At 39.9% G+C, this 24,419-nt stretch overlaps 1 protein-coding gene across 4 annotated transcripts in view; it reads left to right on the forward strand.

The window, feature by feature from the left end:
* LOC309701337 (sodium-driven chloride bicarbonate exchanger-like) overlaps positions 1–24,419 on the forward strand; it is a 53,491-nt gene that overhangs the window by 25,425 nt on the left and 3,647 nt on the right. For 3 of the 4 annotated variants that reach the window (XM_082525458.1, XM_082525461.1, XM_082525460.1), the window contains 21 exons: positions 4,430–4,573; positions 4,734–4,875; positions 5,073–5,233; positions 7,615–7,803; positions 9,852–9,940; positions 10,247–10,404; positions 10,564–10,651; positions 12,367–12,513; positions 13,108–13,208; positions 14,754–14,928; positions 15,618–15,751; positions 15,912–16,157; positions 17,947–18,052; positions 18,667–18,828; positions 19,705–19,818; positions 20,677–20,838; positions 21,020–21,271; positions 23,602–23,670; positions 23,759–23,932; positions 24,020–24,142; positions 24,224–24,288. In XM_082525458.1, coding sequence (XP_082381584.1) covers positions 4,430–4,573; positions 4,734–4,875; positions 5,073–5,233; positions 7,615–7,803; positions 9,852–9,940; positions 10,247–10,404; positions 10,564–10,651; positions 12,367–12,513; positions 13,108–13,208; positions 14,754–14,928; positions 15,618–15,751; positions 15,912–16,157; positions 17,947–18,052; positions 18,667–18,828; positions 19,705–19,818; positions 20,677–20,838; positions 21,020–21,271; positions 23,602–23,670; positions 23,759–23,932; positions 24,020–24,142; positions 24,224–24,288 — 3,001 coding nt within the window. The remainder of the gene's footprint in view (positions 1–4,429; positions 4,574–4,733; positions 4,876–5,072; positions 5,234–7,614; positions 7,804–9,851; positions 9,941–10,246; positions 10,405–10,563; positions 10,652–12,366; positions 12,514–13,107; positions 13,209–14,753; positions 14,929–15,617; positions 15,752–15,911; positions 16,158–17,946; positions 18,053–18,666; positions 18,829–19,704; positions 19,819–20,676; positions 20,839–21,019; positions 21,272–23,601; positions 23,671–23,758; positions 23,933–24,019; positions 24,143–24,223; positions 24,289–24,419) is intronic. The other variant, XM_082525459.1, reaches the window with a different exon arrangement.

A 24,419-nucleotide genomic window follows, 5' to 3' on the forward strand; every position in this document is an offset into this window, starting at 1 on the left:
CGTAAATCTGTTTGCATCATGCAATGAATTATTTTCTATAAGAAACGAGGGCGAGGACACAAAATCTCACCTCACCCATGGCTGAATGTGCTGCTACATGTGTTTCTCCCTTTCAACCTCAGGGAGCAGTGACTGTCTCTGATTTTAATTGCTTCTCATTGACCCAACAGGTCATGGATGACCATCCATGGCCTGTTGGGTCAATGAGAAGCAATGAGCCTGTCTGCTCCACAACCAGCAGTGGCCACTGCCTTTGTGACTCAATCCCAAGAGGGTTGAGGGACTTAGCGTCACAGAGACATAGGCAGCTTTTTCAACCACATCCAATGCAGTTAGTTCTCAGGGCCTGGCATGTGAAAACTTGAATTTGAATGAGTCTGTTCTTCTTCTGTGGGTCATTGAGACCATTCAGAGTGCAACAGCTCTTTCCACATGTTCACTTTATGGTGTGTATCTTAGATATGGTGTTCAGATAGTGCTCAGTTCCAAAGCTGTTATGCTTCCTTCAGGATTTGCTAGATAACATGTATTAAAATGTATTTGGCTGCAATTTCAGCCTGTCATGTTGGCTTTGGTTCTGCACCAATTGGTCAGAATTCTCAGATAAGGAGGTTTATGAAGGGAGGCCACTAGCTGAGGCCTCCTGCCAAGCCTGTTTTTCCCTTGTGCGATTTACTGACAGTTTTAGAGGCACTTTTAGAGCTGCCTTTTGAGCCTTTAGAATGTCTTTACTTAAAGGAACTTTCACTCGAAACACTCCTATTGCTGTCTAGATAAAATCCGATGTTTCTGTATCCTATGCCTGCCTTCGTGTTTAAGGATAGGGAGTCTACCTATAGCTGTCCCACACTGGAGCTTTTAACTTTTCATCTCCTGTTTTTTGCTGATGAGAGCCAGACGTGGCTTCACTTTGCAGTGTCTGAGCTTAAAAATGTAACCAGAACTAAAGGGTTTAGGAAAAGCAACAAACTCCTTCCTGGGATCCTTCTTACAGAAGGAATCATGTGTCCCTCCAGTGGTTGCCACACTGGAGTGCCAGGGACTGCAGCCTCCTGTGTACCTGCATGCACATTACACCAGGAGAATACCAAAGGCTAGGTCACGCACCTTTTTTAAGAGTGTTTCTGTTGGGGACATCCATACAACTGCTAGCTGGGCAACCCCACACACATGATTTAGGTTTTATTGCATTGATGTTACCGCACCCTTGTCACACTTAGCATGTTTACTATTATTAGCTGCATGCTGACTTTAGTCTTGTTGACTTTACCCTGCAATATTCTATATTGCATAAAATTTGGAGCAACACTGAAAGGAGTTCCCAGAAATACTTGTTTCATGTTTGATTAACATTTGATATGAAATTATAGCAAGCAGCTGCTTTAGGAAGTTACTGACATTAGGAATATATTCTGTAAATGTATATTTTACAGAATTTTGAATATGAATATATTTGAAATAATCAGCTATTTTAGCTATTTTAAATAGTCTCCAGTTGGCATCAAAAACTGAGATATATATAAAGACTATCTCTAATCAAAGAAAACTTTGCAATGTCAACAAGTACAAGAGGTTGCCACACATGACATGAATAAACTGAGAACATAAACTGTACTGCTTCTTCAGAGGCCAAGGCAGTTGTATGATAAGACTGCAAAACCCAGCAAAAGCCAATCAGAATTACTTTTGTCAGTAGTCACGTAATCCTACACATACATGAATACACACCCATGGACTTGAGGATGTGGACGCTAAAACACAGCATGTCACACAGCTGAGTGAATTCAGGCTGAGGCTGACTGAAAGCCAGTGACATGTGGCAACAGAAGAAAAGGAAAAGAAACATCCTATGACATCAGCAGTAGTTTAGGCCTGGAGGACAAGTGCTATTTTTGTAAAGTCCTTCACTTGTGAGACTTGCTCATGAACTCTAAAGCTCTCTTGCTTTCCTGTTATGTGTTCCTCAGCTGCCTAGGTCCTGTCTGTTCATATATGAAATTTCCTGCATATGCACAGTCATTCTCTCCTCGGCTTCTGACATGCATAATTCAGTCAATGCTGAGAACAGTTTGCATCGGCAACGGTACATGCTCTGTTAAGAAGATAGCCTCCAAACTACAAATCTATTCTGACCTGTCGTTCATTTTCTCATTGCATCCTCTGAGATCTAATTTTTTCTCTGGATTCCTATTGGTGCAGGGTGTGTACTCTGAAATGATCTGATGTTACTGTGCTCCTAGATGATTCATCTTTTGTCTTTTCATTGCTTAAATCTGATTAGTATGCTGTGATGAGATTAGGCATGTATCCAAGCAAGTGAAAACAATTCAAGGCAATCACTGGGATATTTTTATCTGACAAAATATACAATATACAGTACCGAAAATATACAGTACCGAGTTTTTCTGATAATCAATCAGATATGTATAGGAAGTGTATTCACACTTCAACTGTACATTGCAAATATAATAATAAATAATCTTTCCTCCTATATTAAAAAATACACATATCCTGAGGATTTAAAATACTTGTACTTGTACAGTTGAAATGTTGTGTTGAAATGCACACAGTTTTCACATGAACACTAATTTCAAATGCATACTTTCACTTTAATTCAGCATGTATACTGTTACAAACAAAGTGATATATTTAATGGTTGCTAATGATAAATTATTTATGAATGAAATAACCTTTTTTACAGTGGTATGCAAAATGGGTTTGATCTTTTCCTCTAAAGGTGAATGCCAGCAAGAGTGTTGTTTTTTCAGTAAAGTAGACATGTAAATTTGTACAAAAGTGCTAGTGCCTTTGATGGGTTGATGAAAACAGTATAACCAACCACTTTCCCTTGTGTCATCTTTCTGGTGAGAAAAAAATGACTTAAAGTGATGCTCCTTTGACGCACCCTATTTTGTGGCTCCCTAGCATCAAATTTCATGGGGTATATCCATGTGGTGTCACATTATGCCGGACAATGTGGCGCCTCATACGGTGGTGAAGCCAAATAAAGAGAACAGCGTGTGTAGAAGTATTGTCTGTGTCCGGACACAGAGCTGAGAGCCGGCAGGAAGGCAGCAGTGGCCAGGCAGCTCGATTGCAATAAAAGAGGAGAAAGTCAGCTCGCATTATCTTCTCACTGACCCTGCGGATGCGCGCGTACATACACATGGACATTAGAAAAAGGCCTTTGTGCTACATTGTACAATATCCTTTCACAATCTCCCTTTCATTATCTGTTCTGTATTTATTTGATGAAAGTAAGTAATTACAAAGATATTATAATGTCAAAATCATTTCAACTTGTGCAAAGATGACCAAAGACCCTAGAGGTAGTAGTTCGTTAAATAATGTCTTTGTGGTTTTTACCTAACAGACAATGGCATTTACTTCTCTATATTACTGGGCAAGTTGAGCATTGTTATTTTTATTTATGTACAAGCTACAAGCTATGATAGCTTGTTTTTATTATTTTTTTCTAGACCCGTTTTTGAAATATGATATAATAATATAATTTTCTTTATTAAACCAGCATTTGTGACAGTTAAAAATATGCCAGTATGGGTTCTTTTTATATGCATAAAAATAGGCTAAAGTCTAAACTCAACACTGCAATTCTATATGTGATTTACTTCTACTTGGGAATGAAAGGTCTATAAGTTGAATTAGATGATGTGCATTGGTATATTTAACCAATGTACTCATTCAGCTGCTGTCCTAACACATGTAGCAACGTGTTCACCGGTAGAAAAAGGTTTAGGTAAAATAATATTTACAAGTTTTCCACAAAGTTTACAGCAAATGACTCAAAATACGGTGGCTAAAGGCTAAAGGATGTTTTCTTTTCACTGGAGTACCACAAGGATTGTTGCTCAGTCCCATTTTCTTTGTATTCTACACCAGGTCTTTTGTTTTATTTATCTGTATGGGTGACCTCTGTCACAGTTATCATGCTAATGATACTTAGCTTTATTTCCACAGGATGTACGTACCCCCAGTTGTGCCAGGGATCTAACAACATTAATAAAATTTCTGCCACGTTTAAATATAATATAATATATAATATATAATAATTAGTTTACCCAGATGGTAAAAGTGTTTGGTTAGGCAGTTATAGAGTAATGTAAGACTGCACAATGCAACCCAGCTGTTTTATTTTGCATTTTGATTTTGAAAAGATAACAGATTTTACATGAATAATTAAAAACATTCACTGAAATAATCAGGACATTTCCTGATAAATAAAAGTTTGTCTCTAAGAATTAAACTTGTGACATTTTGGGCTTTTACTGAGCTACTTCTTAATCTTGCCACATCCCACATTGGCAGTATTCCTGCGTATGAGTCACTGGTGAGTGACTCACCGATTAGGTCTGTAAAATTTTAGATCAATGACACAGCTAATCTTCATCTTTTTCCATCTTTTCTCTAGGTCACCGCACTCTATACATTGGGGTTCACGTTCCTCTAGGCAGGAGGTCGCACCGACGACATCGTCACCATGGACACAGACACAGGAAGAGGTCCAAAGAGAGGGATTCCACAGCTGAGGATGGAAGAGAATCCCCATCACACAGTAGGTTTTGGTTCTAAAATGCTGATTTAGATTACACATTTTTACAGAACCTGGGTTATGTGCTTCTAATCCATGTCTTCCAGTGGTATTCAAATTCTTAATTTCTTTGGCTTTTTTCTTCTTTTCTGTGCTTGTCTTCCACCTATCAAACTTGCTGCAGCAGACACACCAGCTCAGAGGGTGCAGTTTCTGTTGGGGACTGAGGATGGCGATGAGGAACACATCCCCCACGCCCTGTTCACTGAGCTGGACGAAATCTGCCTCAGGGAGGGTGAGGATGCTGAATGGAAGGAGACAGCAAGGTATGCCTTTGTATTTTTTCTCCCCTGTTGTGCTTGAGACTTTGAATTGTTTCTATCTAAATAAAAGCTTATTAAATTGATGTGGCCAGAGGACTATGAGTTAGCAATGTGATAAAACATAATGTACACATCAAAACTAAAAGGAAAATACAAGGAAAAATTGAGGAATTTTTTTGTGTGTTTTCTTTTGGTTGCAGGTGGCTTAAGTTTGAGGAAGACGTTGAGGATGGTGGTGAGCGGTGGAGTAAACCCTATGTAGCCACTCTGTCTCTACACAGTCTCTTTGAACTTCGCAGCTGCATCATGAATGGCACTGTGATGCTGGATATGAGGGCAAACTCACTGGAAGAGATTGCAGGTAAACACTAGATGAAGTGATTTTTAAAAGGGTTTATGCGACCTTCATGGCACAAAAACATGCAGCAGGCACATTTGTTCAAAATCTACATAATAAAAAAAAACAACCCCCAGCTAAAACCTCATCTTTAGACTCGTGTTTGGTTAACTTTTTGTTTTTATGTTGGCTTTTGTTGTGAAGCTCTTCGTGGTGTTTCTCTTGAAAGCTTCTTTGCTCAAGTACTTAATATAATCGAGCCACTCTCCCAGTGTCAAGCTCTATTTTTGGACCACACTTTTGTCAGTCTCTGGTACAACAGTTTTCTCATGTTCCTTCTTTCTGATGTTGCTTGTCAGTTGGGATTTCCACACAGTTGCCCTCTTCTGCTCCTTGACAGCCACCTCTGTGTCTGGTTGCTGGTTCCTGTCTGGAACTAGAAGTCCCACAGGAACTTTGTGCTGGTGTTCTCAGCCACTTTTGATGGCATGTCCCATTGGGACATGGGGATTTCTAATCCATATGCAGCAAAGATGTTCCTGTACAATATCCCAGTGACTTGGTTATGCCTCTCAGTATATGCTGTCCCAGCTTGCATATTACTTCCTGCTACTATGCCTGCACAGACTTCTGCTTCTGTGCTGTGCTTCATGCTAGCCTTTTCCATCCACCAATAGAATGTCTTGATGTCAGCCACTGCCACTATCCATGATTAAGTACCAAATCCACCCTTTCCTGATCCAGATGCTCCACATGCTCTAGGCTTAGCCTCACTTGCTCTTCTGACTGTCCCTTGTTTCAGAATTGTGTGCCAAAGCTTTTGTTGCTCCACACCTCTCTGAAACTTACTACCATTTTACCTCTGCTAGCGAAACTCTATTACATAATTTAAATCTAAGATCATAACCCAACTGTTCACAGCATATCACATGTATTTTTTTTATTTTAGCTGTTAATTGTGAACACCAGTGTAGTCTGTTCATTTGCTAAAGCAGAGAGATCCAAAGTGTAATTAAATAAATATTGTCTTCTTTGAATGATTGTTTAAAAAAAAAATGAAACCAAGAAAGAGACTATTGAGTGAGCTCCATTGATTCATATCAACAGAGAGAGCGGTGCACTGAGCTGCAAATTCATTAAATCATCTCAATAGAAACCGCCTGCTTGACTTGATCCTCACTCTAACAGTTTACCCACATTGTGCGCAAACAGAATGAAGGAGTATTTATACTGTACAATACTTGACTAGCTGGCACGTTCCATTTCACATTGACCAGCACCTTTAAATCTACAGTAACCAAACACATCACAGTTCAGAGGTTACTCAGGATGAAGGATGAAGAAACTTTCCTTAATTTTAATTGTAGCTTATACTGCTGTAGATGCCATATGTTGTAATATAATGTTCATTCAGTGGTTTGACGTTTTGATGATCTGTTGATCTCATTCTCTTTGGGATATTTATACCAGCAGCACTACTCTGTTTTGGTCCTGGCAGATGGCCGCCCCTCCCTGAGCCTGGTTCTGCCGGAGGTTTCTTTTTATTAGGGAGTTTTTCCTTCCTACTGTTGCCAAAGTGCTTGCTCATAGGGGGTCATATTATTGTTGGCTTAATGTATGTATTATTGTGGGGTCTACCACAACAACAAAGTGCTGTTGTCGTTGTGAATTGACGCTGTATAAATAAAACTGAATGGAATTTTAGGATTTTTCCTACATTGATAAGATTAGGAAATGGATTGTCATCTTTTTAACCAACCAGATGACAGGTTGCTGTATAACCATGATATGACCTCCAATTGAGTTTAAGTTGTTGTGTAGCAATTACACTCTTTTTTAGCAGGCCTTCATGGTACAACTCCTCACTGTAGTCTGCTTACTGATCCAACTCTCAGTTCTAAACCTATACTCAAGCAAATAATTTTAATTTCTATTTGCCATTGGCTTTTATACATTTTATTTTGCAACTGCTTATTAATTTGTGATCTTTGCATCATTTCCTGTTTTTGTATATTAAGGTTAGGGTCTCTTAATTATTAAAATCACTGATTTAATGGGTTTTATTGGGGTGGAGTCCAGGTTAGCATGCACCATAATATGCCAGAAGAAGTTCATCCACAAGGACAATACAGAGGACCATTTGATCTGCTTCAAACTGCGTTTTAGATTTAGAGGTCTTCAAACTGAATGCTTTATCTGATTGTGGTAAAAACTGTTCTGCTGCACAAATCTATTGTATGTAACCTGGTTTGGTGCGATTAAATCAGGTCATTTTTTGTTGGAATAATCAGCTTAGTATTACTGGCTGCCACACAGCACCGGACACCAGCAGCCTTTGTGAATTCAACCATTTTAAGGGGTATTGCGTTAAACACAATGGCGTTTGTGTGTGTTTTCTTCCCTAGACATGGTTCTGGATCAGTATGAGGCATCTGGCCCTGTAGGTGAAGATGCCAGGAGAAAGATCCGTGAGGCTCTTCTCAAACAACACCATCACCAAAACCACAAAAAACTGGCCAACCGCATCCCTATTGTACGCTCCTTTGCTGATATTGGCAAGAAGCAGTCTGAGCCTCACTCCATGGACAAGAATGGTGAGCACAGAACATGTACAGGACACCCACACATACACCTGTCTGTAGATGAGACTGCAAGCTTTTCTGTACTCTGTAATGTCCTCAGCTACTCACGTGTTGATGTTGTAAACAAATATATGCAGTATGTTTCTGTTTAATGCTATTATCCTTTGCATGACGATCCAATAATTATCCATCTCGACATGCTGTTTTACTGCTGTTTGATATCTCATTTTCTCCTCTTGTTTGTGTTTCTCCATGTTTGTGTATGTCTTTCTTCCTGTCTGCTGTATTTTGCATGCATGTGTGCATGCGTATATTTAACTTACCCAGTAAATGGCCTCTGTTATCACACTTTAAAATCTCCTAAATGTTCACCTGAAAAAACACTCCTGACGAGCACTTCACCCAGAAAGGCCTTTTCTTATAGGGCTTGTAGGCAGCGTGTTTCTTGTGTGTTATGCTTGTCCACTCCTTCTTCACCTTTGAGTTCCTGCAGGGGCTTTGATCACATGACTCCAGACATGGTCTTTGGTGAAAACAAAACCACATGTCTTAGTGTCCTTTAGGCAGTTGCACAAGGCTACTGCCCCATCTCACTGGAAGACACAGATCAGAAAATCTGCACGGGCAACAAGATATCCTGTAGGCTGATTAGAAAGTCTGTAGACAGTAGTAGTATAAAAAGAACGTGCTAAGGATAGGAGAGTAACATTGTGATTGGTTGGATATGGCTGGTTAATAATCATGACAAAAAAGAAAAGAAAAGCTCAGCATTCTTCAGTTCAAGCAGTTTTCTCCCTGTCCAAGGCTCACTGTCAAAATGTTCTTCCAGCTTTTCTACTGTTGAGGCTTCAAAGTGAAGCAATATAAAGAGTTGAAATGTTTATGTTGTTGCGGTTTTGTGAGTTTTTCCACATCTGGGAATAGACTTAATTGAACTGAAGAATCACAAAAGTTTCTATAATACTCTCCCCTCCTTGTCACTGTCATCAATATGTTTGTTAAACAGAAACCATAAGAACTTGTAGAGCAACTCTAAAAAATAGTCAGTAATGACTAACTGCAGTAAATGCTCACTAGTCTTTATTTTGCTGCTTTTGGGGATCAGCTTTTATAAAGAAATCTTTGAACATTTCTTTATAAAAGCTGGGAAATACACTTGTGCTCCTTTTTGGCAACTGAATAAAACACGGACACTGCTTTTGAATAAATGATATGCTAAAATGATTCCTTTAAAGGAGGAGTTCAGCATAATATCATTGTTACTTCTGTCTGTTAAAAATGAGTCCAAAGCCCACAGGCTGTTATCTTCCCTTGTCGGAAAGGCTGGAAACAGTGAAACAACTTGGATTATAAATGTTACAAATTAATATGTTAATTGTAGATTAAATAAATAATGTATAGCGCATTAATCGGTGGGCTTTATCAAAATGTGGTGATGGGAGTGTTGTAGGCCAGGAGCCAGCTGTAAGCCACACTAGTTTCCATATTAAAGCTACAGTTTCTTAGCTATAGTGTCGTATCGAACAGATATACATTTCATTGCTGGAACTCCTTTAAAAGCAGCACCATAGCACACTCACTTAAAGAGTTGACATTCTGAGCAAGGCATATTTTTAGCTTTTTTCTTTAACTGTTTTCATTAACGCCCACAGTTGCAAGGTGAAATCTTTGACTTAAATAAAACAAAATGAATAAGGTGCTTTAAATGAGCACTGGTTAACTGATGCACATAAATCTGAACTGGAAGTTAAAGATTGCACCTTATTTTAAACTCTCTTTAAACGGTCTAGCAACAATTTATATATTGCGCTTTAACTCACCGGGTACACTCTGAAAATGGGTACAATATTATTTGTTTCATCACTGGGGCTAAAGCTTTTGTCCTCAATAAAGACTCAGCACCTACAACAAAAGGGACCAGTGCTGTAACCCTTTTTCAGAGAATGTAACTGTACCCTGTAGTCACTCCCTGGAAATCTCTGTCTTTGTGTGGGAAAGAGGTATTGGGATAGGATGAGCCCCTGTGAAAACTGATGTTGGTTTCCTGCTCTACCTGACAGGGCAAACAGTCTCACCTCAGTCCCAGCCAGCCAACAATGAGGGCAAACAGGACGTCAGCCGAGAAAACAGCACTGTTGACTTCAGCAAGGTTAGCTACCAGACCCACCACTGATCCTGCTGTTTATCTACGGGCATTGATAGCTGGACACATAAGTAGTGCTGTATATTTAACCAAGCCTGGGTTACATATGAAATCACAACCTTCTTACCCTGGGAAACTGAGTGGAATTTAACAGGAGTACTTCTTTCTTCTCAAAGCCTGATTCTTGCTGTGTTGTTGATTCTCATTTATAAGACGTTCAGTACGACTGCATCTACATCACTGTGTTTTTAAAGCAGACCAATAAACATTTTTACTTTATAATAATGTAGTGGTTTTCTTTTTCTTTTACAGATTGACCTCCACTTCATGAAGAAAATCCCACCTGGTGCTGAGGCATCCAATGTGCTGGTAGGGGAGCTGGAATTCCTAGAGCGCCCTGTGGTGGCCTTTGTCCGCCTAGCTCCTGCTGTACTGCTTAATGGCCTGGCTGAAGTTCCCATCACCACCAGGTAATAAACAAATTGTTGGCAAAGCCCTTAACTTGCCTCTGTCTCCTTCTTCCTTTATTCTGTGCGAAGGCTGGATAGATGAGCCGGTTAACCTTTGAATTTCTCATTAAAAAAGGATTTGACTTTTACCAAAAACCTTTTGTTCTTTGTCTTGTGCAGGTTTCTTTTCATCTTGCTTGGCCCTCTGGGGAAAGGTCCACAGTATCATGAAATTGGCCGGTCTATTGCTACACTGATGACTGATGAGGTGAGGCAAGAATCTGAAGAAAGTAGCAGGTGTTTAATGCTGTGTTTTAGGATATTTTAACTCTTGCAGTGATTCTAGGCACAGTGAGATAAAACGCAAAAAAGCTTTCTAGATTATAGGTTTTTACTATTAAAGTGGAATTGCTTGTATATGTGAAGTAATGTTTAATTTAATTATCATAAACATTATCTCCTTAGTTGATCAAATACAGTAGAGTAGGAATAGGAACGCAAACTGCAATCAGGATAGTTCCAATTCTAAAAAGTTGGAATATTATGTAAAATGCGAATAAAAACAGAATGAAATGGTTTACAAATCTCATGAACCAATTTTTATTTTTTACAGTTAAAAAATAGAAAACAAAAATTGCATAAACTACAACATTTTAACATCTTACTCTCTAATGAAAAACATTAGCTCATTTTTGATTGATATAAACAATTTCTCAAATCAAACAGGTTCTCAGTCATCCAGGTCATCGTAGTCAAAGGAGCTTGGAAAGAAAAGCGTCTGGTTATAATGGTTCAGGTCTCAGACAATTCTTTGAAGAGTCTGATGTACATTAAAAATGTGTAAGTTCAGCCAGACTGAGGAAAAATGGCTGTGTGTTCTAAAACTTCAATTCGTCTAAACTGCATTGTGAGCATTTTGTGGGAAGCTTTATTCCAAACATTTTTTGTAACATTTTACAAATATGTTTATAATACACACATTTGTCTTTTGTTTTTAGCTGTCATACTGTCATGCCTTTTAAGTCAAGGAATCACATATTTGATGGGCTGAGGCTCACCACTCTGTAGGAGAAGCTTTTTACATGGATAATTTTACAAAAGCATCCATCCATCCATCCATCCATCCATCCATCCATCCATCCATCCATCCATTTTCTAGAAAATCATGCATTGCAAGTTTAAGATGTCAAGATTAAAGTCATTGGAATGGAAAGTGTTAACTAAAGCATCTTAAAGTTGTTCTCAGTAATGGAGTAAGTGTCTTTTTCCAAATCTGCCTTAACACATACCATGATCCTTGGGTGGTTTCTTAGTTATTCTGGGTCAAATACTCACATTTGTATCCTGAACCTAGAAAAATCAATGTGAGATTTGCTTTCTGTTCTTATACGTGATATTAGTGTAGCTTGGGGAGTTGAGAAGCTTCAATAAATAAAGCCCAACTACCCACTTCAGGGTTGCTTTTCTATATCTGAGCCTGACCTTTGACTTATGTCAAAAAAGCAAGGAAAAACATCAAAAACAAAAAGCCTTTGGGAATCAGTAAAGTATGACATGAAAACCTTGACAGGAGATTTCCCACAGTATAGCTATGAGCTAATGTTACATGCCATCATCTGAGCCAGATGTTATCTCTTTTTTTCCCCTTCTCTGTTGGCAGCAGTCCTTTGGGATGCATGAAAACAGAAGGCAGAGATGTTAACCTACATTATATATGGAAATGGATTGAATGTGTCACTATGATTTGCTTTCGTGCCAGTGCAAGCAAGAATGATACTGTTTTTCATATATTCTTTGGATAAAAAAATAAACATTAGACAACAGAAATTGGAGCATGAATGTGTCTTATTCCTCTGTAGATTCACTTTGGATGCTGTTGTTGTGAATGAAGTTAGGTTATAAATAATAATTTGCTGACTGTATGGCTGGTATGCTATATGAGTTTACATTTCATTAGGTTATATTTAATCTGCCTCTCCGCAGATTTTCCATGATGTTGCTTACAAGGCCAAAGACAGGAATGACTTGGTGGCAGGCATTGACGAGTTTCTGGATCAGGTGACAGTGTTACCCCCAGGAGAGTGGGACCCCTCCATCAGAATAGAGCCCCCTAAAAATGTGCCCTCCCAGGTAAACAGTGAGTAAAAATGACAGTTTTTTGGGACTTTAATCCGAGCACCTATGCAGAGTTTTAAAGTCTGTGTGCACATAATGATTTTTTTTTCACAAATATCCGTGAGTCCCTTCTGTGACCTACTGCCTGACAAGAATTTTTAAACATCTGTGTTCTCCTCTAATCTCTACTGCGTTGTACTCTGTGCTTTGATGCGACTCCCCAGGGTTCTGTTCTCAATCCTCTCCAAAGCATTAGTTATTTCCCTCCATTAGTTATTCTGGTCTACTCTGAAAAGAGAGAGGCAATCTTGAAGGGAAATTTTTAGTCATACAGAAGAAACATTTTGAAAAAATACAGATGTTGTTTCAGGTATTGTTTTCCATTTCTCTTTTATCATTAGGCTCCTGCAGTGGATTAATGACAGACCACTGAGCAATTAGATTGTTATACTGATGAGCTCAGAATATGATCCATAAGAATTTAATTATTTGACTTTTTAAAATTATATTGTACCAAATGCAGGCTATTTGGTGGAGATTTGATTCCAACTAAGAGTTATAGTGATGTGGGCAGCAGACAGCTGACTGACAGTGATCTTAAACACACAGGAAAAGCGGAAGATTCCCCCAGTTCCCAACGGAGTGACAGATCTTGGAGAGTCTGGGGAGCACGGAGGGCATGGTGGCCCAGAGCTCCAGCGCACTGGGAAGTAAGTGTCAGAGAGAAAGATCATGATTTGCTGTGTTTTGAGAGCCCTGATCTCTCAAAACTCCTTTTTGTGCCTGGAACCTTCCTGTTGCCTGTGAGCCTCCTTCCAGCCCTCAAACTGTAAATTTAGTTCTCTTAAGAGGCAGTGCCCTACTTGCCTATTATTCCTCATACATCAATTCCACACTGAGACCTTTTGTTTAGGTTCTAATTCATTATTAGCTCATACAAATAGTGTGCTGTGACTTTGACCACCACCACCAAAAGAAAAATCTTCATCTGCTGTTTAAGAAGATTGGAAGCTTCCTGCACCTTTCTGCACTCCGTCCTGGATGTGTCCATCTTTCTGTAATTATTCCTGGATGTGTCCATCTTTCTGCAGTCCTTCCTAGATGTGTCCATCTTTCTGTAGTCCTTTCTGGATGTGACCATCTTACAATTTTGTCTTAGAGTGTGTTGGTGCACTTTTGGAAACCCTTATGTTTAGTAGAAATCCAACAACAAAAGGCCATTTGGGTTCAGGTTGGGCAGGCCAATCCTCCCAGTCACATCCTTGTAGGTCAAATCAGATGGGACACCTTCCATCTGTACAGTCGTTTGACGTATAAGCACTGATGCAAGAATTCAGGGAAGCATACCTCTCATCCCCTGGGGATAAGACTAACATATAGACACTGAATCCTGGAGAGGCCGACTGTACGTAGCCAATACCTTGGACTCCTTCCTCACCAGAGGGATGATGTTTCATCTAACTAAAGCCAGTTTCAGCAATCAAGCCGCCAAGGGCCCCATGCTTTATTTATTTACCTTATTTTATTAATAGTTTTTTAATGCTCTCTGAAGTCTCAGCAATGAACACCTAATAATATAAGCATGAGATCTCAAAATATAAATTTCGTTTTTACTTTCATATGCCTTCAAAACTGTTTTTGAGATTAGATGAGATTTAAAGAAGGGATTAAAAATGAAGAATATCATCTTGTTATCGCCCCAGAAAAAATCCCTGATGGTAACAAATGATTCAATTTATTGCCATCAGGAATTTTTTTTAACCCAAGCTTGAAAGAATAAAGTGAGAGTGCAGCACCCAGGAAGGGTTTAGCGGCAGAAGAGTGAGTGATGTACGTCTGCTTAGCTGCGGTATACTGCGGTACAGACTCTTATGCCAACTAAGATTGGCTGGAAACCCAGGCTCAGCTATCTGGCTGCTTAGCCTGAAATAAGAACAACAGCCCACCAACTTGCGCGCTTGCCACACCAACCACTTCCAGATTGTTCCCCACCATCCCAGTCCACAGCAGCAGTAGAGCCTGCTCATTGTGATTGAAAGTATACAAAGATAGAGCCATGAGTCAACACAATCACTCATATGGATGCACGGAGGTACAGTAATTTTAGTGTTGGTGCCCTGAAAATAACTTGTTTAAAGGCATGTTGATGTTCTTATGAATCTTACAATATCTTACAATAAGATGTAAGATAAGTTGCTCTTTGTTACCTTTATGCGTATGTGCAGCTCTTTCATAAAATCCCTTTTTCTCCACAGGTTTTGTGGTGGGTTGATCTTGGATGTCAAAAGAAAGGCTCGTCACTACCTTTCTGACTACACAGACGCTGTCAGTCTGCAGTGTCTAGCCTCATTTCTCTTCCTCTACTGCGCCTGCATGTCCCCTGTGATCACCTTTGGAGGACTCTTGGGTGAGGCTACAGAGGGGCGTGTGGTAAGATCATTTTTATTTTTTTCCTCAAGCCTTTATAAACACGCCCCAAAAGCATCTCTTTACATTCAAGAAGAATATACACAATCATCTGCACACCGCATCAAACTCAAAGCCTTTGAAACCAGTAGATGAATGAAGGAAATTGAAGGATTTGATCTCATCAAAAATTTTCTTTAAGCACCATCACCAGGTCAAAGCTCACATGTCCTCCTTTATTTAGTTTTATGACAAAAATGATATTACTTTGAGAGACAGTTGGATCCTCCAGATCACATTCATGCATCTCCAGCTATGTGCTGGTAGCCCATAGTCAGATTGGATAAATGACCAGTTTATTGGTGCTTCCGGCCAAAAGCGCACAGCTACAGATGTTCTTTATATGCAGTGAGATGTATTTTTTAACACATATCCAAAGCAGTTTCAAAACAGTTTCTAAAGATGACTTTACTGATGCTTCTGTGTAGCAAAGGTTTTTATTGGACACAGGCACTGACAAAGCTCTTTGGCTTTTTTTCCCCAGGCAAGCCTCACTTATGTTGTCTGACTTCCTGTTGGCTCCTTGCATGTGTGAACAGGATAAAGTTAGCGTTATAGCTTATATGATAGTAAATGCTGATTTAAACTAGAATACTCCAAATACAACATGTGTTTGACTAAATGAATCAGAGCATTATTGCGTGTGTTTCCAGAGTGCTATTGAATCCTTATTCGGGGCTTCCATGACTGGAATAGCCTACTCTCTTTTTGCTGGGCAGCCTCTCACCATCCTGGGCAGCACAGGGCCTGTTCTTGTCTTTGAGAAGATCCTCTTTAAGTTCTGCAAGTAGGCTATTCACTACACCTTTGTGCTTCTTTTATACACTAATGTTTCTGTTTATTTGATAGGTGTGTGTGTTTTATGCTTCAGTTGAAATGTCATATTGAATTATGTATCCTGCTTTTCTGCCACTGCTATGTTTTTCTGTGTTTTTTGTGTCCGTCAGGGAATACGGCCTCTCCTACCTCTCCCTGAGGACCTGTATTGGCCTGTGGACAGCCTTCTTCTGTCTGCTGCTGGTAGCCACGGATGCCAGCTCGCTTGTCTGTTACATCACACGCTTCACCGAGGAAGCTTTTGCTGCACTGATCTGCATTATCTTCATCTATGAGGCCCTGGAGAAGCTACTTCACCTGGGGGTGCATTACCCCATCAACAAGAACAACAACCTTCAGAAACTCACGTTGTACTCGTACGTACATTTTAGTTACAGCTCATGCACGGTGTGCTTAACTCAGCACATGTGCTCAAGTCTTTTGCTGTGTCAAGAAACGGCAGATGGTACAGCACTGTATCGGGCATGCTGTTCATTTTTTTCAGACATGGATTGTGCTTTATGATGAATAATCCCATGTTGAGTGTGTGTCAGGATGGATCATCGTGCTTTAAGCTGGCTAGTGGCTATGTCAAGCCAAAAGCTCCTTCTGTGAGTTTCTATTCTGGTGTAGTGGACAGCAGGGTAGGCTGACATTTAGTTTCGATAAATGCCAGCAGAATGAGTTAAGCTCAGAAAAATGTTACAGACAACTCCACACAGTGTTTTTACGACATATTATGAGTGAAACAAGCATTCAGTGAGGCTTAAGCATTTTAACCTTGAGAAACTCTAGTGTAACACTAACAATCACAAAAAAATAACAAATCCAAGGAACCAATCTCACCAAGTTTTAGACTTAGAAGACAGTTTATTTAATGTGATGAATAATTTAAAAGATGAACCAGGATCCAGGTATGAAAAGTGAAGCCATTTCAATTTCATTTGAAATTGAAATGGCTTCACTTTTCAGTTTCAGTTTTATTTTATTTATACAGCCCTAAATCACAACAACGGTCACCTCAAGTAACTTCAGATTGTAAGGTAGATCCTACAATAATACATACAGAGAAAAACCCAACAATCATGAGCAAGCACTTTTTCTGTTAAAACTCCCTTTTAACAGGAAGAAACCTCCAGCAGAACCAGGCTCAGGGAGGGGCAGCCATCTGCTGTAATCGGTTGGGGTGAGAGAAGGAAGACATGATAAAGACATGCTGTGGAAGAGAGACAGAGATTAATGACAAGTATGATTTGGTGCAGAGACGTCTATTAACACATAGTGAGTGAGAAATGTGACTGAAGAAGAAATACTCAATGCATCATGGGAATCCCCCAGCAGCCTACACCTATTGCAGCATAACTAAGGGAGGATTCAGGGTCACCTGGTCCAGCCCTAACTATATGCTTTAGCAAAAAGGAAAGTTTGAAGCCTAATCTTGAAAGTAGAGAAGGTGTCTGTCTCCCGAATCCAAACTGGAAGCTGGTTCCACAGAAGAGGGGCCTGAAAACTGAAGGCTCTGCCTCCCATTCTACTTTTAAATACACTAGGGACAACAAGTAAGCCTGCAGTGTGAGAGTGAAGTGCTCTAATGGGGTGATATGGTACTACAAGGTCATTAAGATATGTAGAAGTCTGTACAAAGAAAACATCTAATTCTAAATGAATTTATGATACCTGTAAACACTTTTCCTGGTTTCTAGTTTCAGGTCTTTTAATAGAGAATGATATTCATTTTGTAACTTATGACCACATTTACTAAAAATTCAACGGGTTTGATGCGTTTTATATTAGGTCAAAGGGTCAGTGGTGGAGGGCTGGGCAATAGGAGATAATTTGTGTATGCTTGGATGTGTACAGTTACATCTCAGCCATTTTAAGCTGTACATTGATATTAATGTCGTATTCTACATTTGCTTTGCTACGTCATATAAAAGCGACTAAAGATTAATTTCATTCAATCCTTTAGTTGACTTTAAGGTCTAGAAAGGCTCTTTTTTTCTTTAAGAAGAAATCATGGCCTTCTCTGCTAGGTGGCGCCAGAACATATTAAATACAAATACACAAAATACACAGCCACCGCTAATGAACTGCAGATAGAGTATATTTATCTTGGCCTGTTGTGTTTACTCAAGAAAATTGAATCTATTTATCCTCCTCCTATAGATGTTCTTGTGTGGAACCTAGGGACCCCAGCAATGAGACTCTGCACTTCTGGGACGAGAGAAACATCACTGCTTCGCAGGTCAACTGGACCATGCTGGAGGTCACGGTAAGAATAAAAATTATAGCAAAACACTTGCATACATACATATATATGTATATGTCTAAAATAATGCCTGATGCAGAGGAGAAGAAAGGCCGGACCTAGAAAGAAACTGTTCATTCAGCAATGAAACATAACACCACACATGTTGTGTTGTACTCAGCCCTTACTTTGTTACATAAACATAATAAGACTAGGCAGGGATTAGGATCATGTGGGCAGTATTTTATGGTATCTAGCTGTGCAAAATGAGGGTGCAGATGCAGTGTAAGGGATGATGTCACTTATCAATCACGCTGGTGGCAGCGCGCTGCACCACTCCTACACATGTTAGATGTGGCAGTCAGGTGAGGCCTCTGCTGTATGCAAGTGATGAATCATGCACTACAGGGATAGTAAAGAAAATGAGCAGTGAATGTGTCTGACTTTTGGTAGTCAGAATTTTCTAATTCATTAATGACACTGACATCCATCATTGCCATTATCCCCACTGTAACTCTAATCATTTTTTATTGGCATCATTATCCCTGCTTTCCTCCTTCTCCTGCTCACACCCTGTTTCTCACCATCACCGCCATCATCATCATCATCATCATCACTGTGTCCTCTGGGGTCAGTAGGAGTGCGAGATGTTACATGGGGAGTTTGAGGGGAGCGCCTGTGGTCCCCATGGCCCGTACATCCCTGACGTCCTGTTCTGGTGTGTGGTCCTGTTCTTCTCCACTGTCCTTATGTCTGCTTTTCTCAAGGAGTTCAAGACAAGCCGGTACTTTCCAACCAAGGTACATATGTTTTATCCAATTTATTTTAAATGTCTGTATTTGGTAACTTATGCTGACATCAGTTGGTTGTGTTAGGACACAGTATTTGTGGAGAACCTATGTTCAGTTTCTATGATTCATCAATGCGATGATGTGCATGTGTGGCCTGATGCTGCCACACTCATCTGTACTGTCCTGGCGCCACCTTGTGGTGATAAGTGCTGCACTGTAGTCTGGATAGACAGGGGTGCACATAAGTGGCCCGCAGGTGCGCATTTGCTGTCAAAATAAAAGACGCGCACCAGATAAGAAGTTGCAACGCTCGTTCGCGTACATATAAAAGGCACTGTTTTTGTCTGCTAGAGTGGGATTTTTACATATGCATATTCTGCACCACATCTCTGTGCGTTCATCATTTGTTTGAAGCCAGCTCACCTCCTGCACTTCTTTTGTGGTTCGGACTCCTTCTGACATTTCTTTGGAGGTGGAGGAACACCAAAGTAATTGCTTAAAGGAGCTTGCTTCTTCAACATCTTTAAGAGTCTGTCCTCCTCCAGAAAATCTTATGTACACAAACGCGCGTTGCAACTTCATGTGGATTGAGGTCAAAAATTAGATGAAAGATCTGAACTCTGTAGTGATGGAGTTAATTAATTAATTTAATGTAAGAAAACAAGCCTTACTGACTGTCAAAACAGAACTTGAGCCATTATAATGAGACCCTTTAAAATATATAGACAAGAAGTAATGTTTCTCATTCTAGATAAAGCGATAGAGACCACATGTTCCAAAAACAGCATAAACAGCATCTAGTTAGCACAGTATGTTGTACTGTATGCAGATCTTAGTTTTTGTAACATACTTCTGTCTAAAGATTGTGTGTCTTGTTTCCTTTAGGTGCGGGCCATCATCAGTGACTTTGCAGTCTTCATTACCATCCTCACTATGGTGTTAGTAGATTATGCCCTGGGTATCCCCTCACCTAAGTTACAGGTTCCCAACAAGTTCAAAGTAAGTCCACATGAATCTCACACAAGCTGCTGTTTACATCAAAATTGGACATTGTATTGGACATTTTTTCTGTGTTTCATAACATTTAAGCATGCAATTTTTGCGCAAATCTTGCAGAGATACAGAGAGCACTGATCCCCCATTAGCTTCAGTGTGGCTGAGGAGTAAAGACACAGGAAAACATGTATAAAACAGTATAAGAATGTTTAGATTTAGATTCGACAGCTATGTTAGCGGGCTGAATGGAAAAGTACAGCTGTGCATCATTAGCATAGCAAAGGTACAAGATGTCCTTGAAACTGTTCAGTAGATGACCCAGGGGTAACATAAGATAAAAAGTGAAATCAGAATTGGTACGAGGATTGTCTCCTGAGGGACCTCAAATATGAGGGGCAGATATGAGGACATACACCTGTTCCTATTCCTCCTTGCAAAAAGGAGCACCTCCAATTCTACAGCCCTGTCCAGCTCTCCTAGACTAACTCCAGTCTCCTGGAATCTCATCCATTCTCTTGAGACTGTGCTGGGAGATACAATAAACCTTCCGACAATTGGTATTGGTGTGCCATCCGAGGGATTGGACTACCTGTGAAACCTGTGTAGGATCCGGTATGTTACCAATAATGACACCGATCCTGGCCAAATAGGAAACTAGTGTAAAAACATGCAGAAAATATCTAATTTATATTAGCAGTGAACATCAAAGCTTCCTAATTAAATGTAATAATAGTCTAATAATAATGACTTAGAAGAGAAATTTAGAAATAAAGAGGAAATATGTATTTTGATTTATTAAAACATTTCAAATTCTTCATGATTATTATTATTTTTAAATGTTCTTTTTGCCATTACCCTTAGCCAACCAGGGATGATCGTGGCTGGATTATCAACCCTGTGGGGCCCAACCCCTGGTGGACCACAATTATCACCTCCATCCCTGCTCTGCTCTGCACCATTCTCATCTTTATGGACCAGCAGATCACAGCCGTCATCATCAACAGGAAGGAACACAAACTAAAGGTATTTCATTGGATATGTTCACATTGGTGTGTGAAAGTGATTTTAAATGTGGTCAATACAATTAATTCCTACAAGCCCCAGTGTGCTGTTTTTTAGTTTTCAAATCTTTGCTTTTCCTGAAGTGGGTAAGTAAGCTAAATCTAAATATCTAAATCACACTTTCCTTGATCCAACCCTACAGAAAGGCTGTGGCTATCACCTGGACCTGTTTGTGGTGGGGGTGATGCTTGGTGTGTGCTCAGTAATGGGCTTGCCATGGTTCGTGGCTGCCACTGTGCTCTCCATCTCCCACGTGAATAGCCTGAAGCTGGAGTCAGAGTGCTCGGCCCCTGGAGAGCAGCCCAAGTTCTTGGGAATCCGAGAGCAGCGCTTCACTGGCCTCATGATCTTTACTCTGATGGGTTGTTCCGTCTTCATGACCTCCGTGCTGAAGGTAGGGGATAAACACCTATACTTATACCTATACTTATCAGAGATTTCTGGATCTCAAAAAGACTTTTTATTTCTTCAGTTCTTAATACTCTTAACAATATATAAAAAAAATAACAGATAATTTATCAAAGGACCTATTTTAAATACCGTATTTCCCGGACTACAAAGCGCACCTGAATATTAGCCGCACAAGCTAAAATCAGGGGAAAATCCTGTTTTGTACAGACATTAGCCGCACCTGACCAAAAGCCGCAGGTGTTTCAATATTGACTTATCATATGTAAGAGAATATGCACAAAGCGAATTGTCAGGAAAGAGATGGCTGTTTGGAGACACACCCCTTTTATTAATATTTTGAAAATCAAGTTATGGGTACATATTTGCACATGTGCTGTGCTTCATAAATGAGTAACAAATGTAGTACATAACAGTAACCTACAGCACACCAGAAAAATAGATTCAGACTACCTTTTAGGCTCAGGTGCAGTGACACGGCTTTAACAAGAAGAAAAGTCAGTCATTCACCACCATCTTCCTGCGCACTAAAACCACCAAAGTCCTCTTCTCCAGTGTCGGAAACGAACAGGCTCAGGATGGCTTCGTCATCCACTCTCAGCTTCTTTCCTTCGTTGTCACTTTCAAAACCAAAGATAATCCTCATTGTCATTGTCAGTGTCGGAGTCGAACACCCTCTGAAGGGCCGTGGCAGTGTCCTCCTCTTCATCATGCAGCAGTCCAGCCCTTCGAAATCCGTTGGTGATCGTGGATGTTTGCACACTTTTCCACGCTGTCAGAATCCACCGGTAGAGTTGAGCACAACTTGCTTTTCGCAAGTTTATCGCCGCTCATCATCCACGACTCCAGCTGAACGCATAGCGCTACTTTGAAGTTTGTTTTTCGCGCTACTTGTACGGCACTATGTTGCCTGGCGGATGGACATGTGACCAACATACCACTCTTGAACCCCGATCCTTCCGCCAGGCAACGTAGTGCCGTACAACAGCGGAACAAACAAAACAAATCGTCTTACGATATCACAAAAATCATGGACAATCTATAGAAAAGCCGCACCTGACTAAAAGCCGCAGGGTTCAAAGCTTGTGCAAAAAGTAGCGGCTTATAGCCCGACAATTACGGTAATATTTTTAGGCACTTTGCTACTAGCAACCTGTTACAAGAACGCATAATGTTGTATAATTTTGTTGAGCCTATGAAACATTTCACCATTTGACTATTTGTTTGCATTAACAAAGGGACTCCCAAAAATATTTTAGAAGAAAACTAGTTGCATCTCTAGTGTGTCCATAAAAAAATATTTGAGGAAATTAGACAAGTGGACAGTGACCAGCCTAAAACAAACTACCTACTTCAAGTAAATAGCGTCTGAAACTCGTGTCCTTAACAATCCCTTTCTGTTCACTTTAGTCATCTCTCCGTGTATTGTCCTTTTTTTTATCTCCTTTAAGTTTGTCATCTCTCCATGTTTATTTTTTGTGTTGTCTCTACTTTTTCTAATCACCTGCTTGTGTATATGTTGTCTCAGTCTCCCTTTGTGTATTGTCAGAGCATCAGTCAACTTCCCCTTGGGTCGCCTAGCTTTCTCTTAGCAAGAGATTTTGGTTTCCTTTTGTATTTTATGTCTTACCTTTATTTTGTGCTTTGACCACCAGGCTAAATAAATTGCTTGCTTTTGTTTTTGTTTACTCCAGCTTGCCTCTGTGGGTCTGTGTTTGAGTCATCACATTCCTCAATATACTGTATGATCTGTGTACTACGCAGACCATGACAGAATCAGTGGTTACTTTCATATCTGATTATTAATCAGTGGTTACTTTCATATCTGATTATACAGACTGAGTGGACAGCCAACCTTGGCAAGGGGGCATTTAGCTCAACTCAGTGTTTGCTTTATTATCAAAAAAAGGGCATTTATCCAATCACTTATGTGAACAGTTGTGTTTAGAGTGACACAAGTTATGTCTACAAAACAATGGTTAAGTTAGAATGAAATCACATCATACTTGGTAAGGAATTACAACCATATGATTGCATGGTTACATTTCTCTAGCATGCTCTTATAGAAATGTAGCCACAGTTGCAAAGTACAAAAAAATATCAGACTGGAGCAGCCAGGGATCAAACCACCAACCTTCTCATTAGTTGATGAGCTGCTCTACCTTCTAAACTACAGATAATAATGTCTAGCAAACAAAACAGGAGAAATGTTTTCTGTAACCGCTGACATGGATGAATAAGTTCACCATCTAACAGGAAAGACTAACAGTTCTAAGTTTTTACTCATACTGGAAATGCTTTTCTGTCTCTACGCAGTTTATTCCCATGCCTGTGTTATATGGCGTCTTTCTTTACATGGGGGCTTCCTCACTCAGAGGTATTCAGGTGAGGTGACCATGGTATTTTCTGTTGGAAGAAATAATCCAGAAAAGCTTTGAAGGAAAATTCTAATTTTTTCTTTGTATCTCTGCAGTTCTTTGACCGTCTGAAGCTGTTTGGCATGCCTGCCAAACATCAGCCAGACTTCATCTACCTTCGTCACGTCCCTTTGAGGAAGGTCCACCTTTTTACTATCATCCAGCTAAGCTGCTTGGTCCTCCTCTGGGTCATCAAGACCTCTAAAGCTGCCATTGTTTTCCCCATGATGGTAACCCAAGTGTGCTTGTATATGCACGAGTGTTTGTGCACCTAATGAATATGATGGCTTGACGTCAGTCTGTTTCTCTTGTTCCAGGTCTTGGCCCTAGTGTTTATTCGTAAATTGCTGGACTTCATTTTCACCAAGAGAGAGCTGAGCTGGCTGGATGACCTGATGCCAGAGTGGAAGAAGAAGAAACTAGAAGATGCTGCACAAGAGGTGCAGTATGAGAGCACTATTTAGAGGACTTGGATGATCTTCAAATTTCTGCCACTGCAATAGATTTTTCTCTTCCCACAGGAGGAACACAGCATTATTGCAGAGGAGGAAGGCATTGTACAAGTGCCACTTGAGGGACACTACAAGTAAGTCTTTCGGATATTTAATTCTATTCTGTGTTTTGTGTTTTACCTAAGCTGTTTTGTCTGTCAACCAAAACTCACACATGCAGATATTTGTGAGTTCATTCTTAGCTCTAGCTCAGACGTATGTGTGG

The sequence above is a fragment of the Aulonocara stuartgranti genome, assembly GCF_965226115.1.
Source record: "Aulonocara stuartgranti genome assembly, chromosome: 23".
NCBI lineage: Eukaryota > Metazoa > Chordata > Actinopteri > Cichliformes > Cichlidae > Aulonocara > Aulonocara stuartgranti.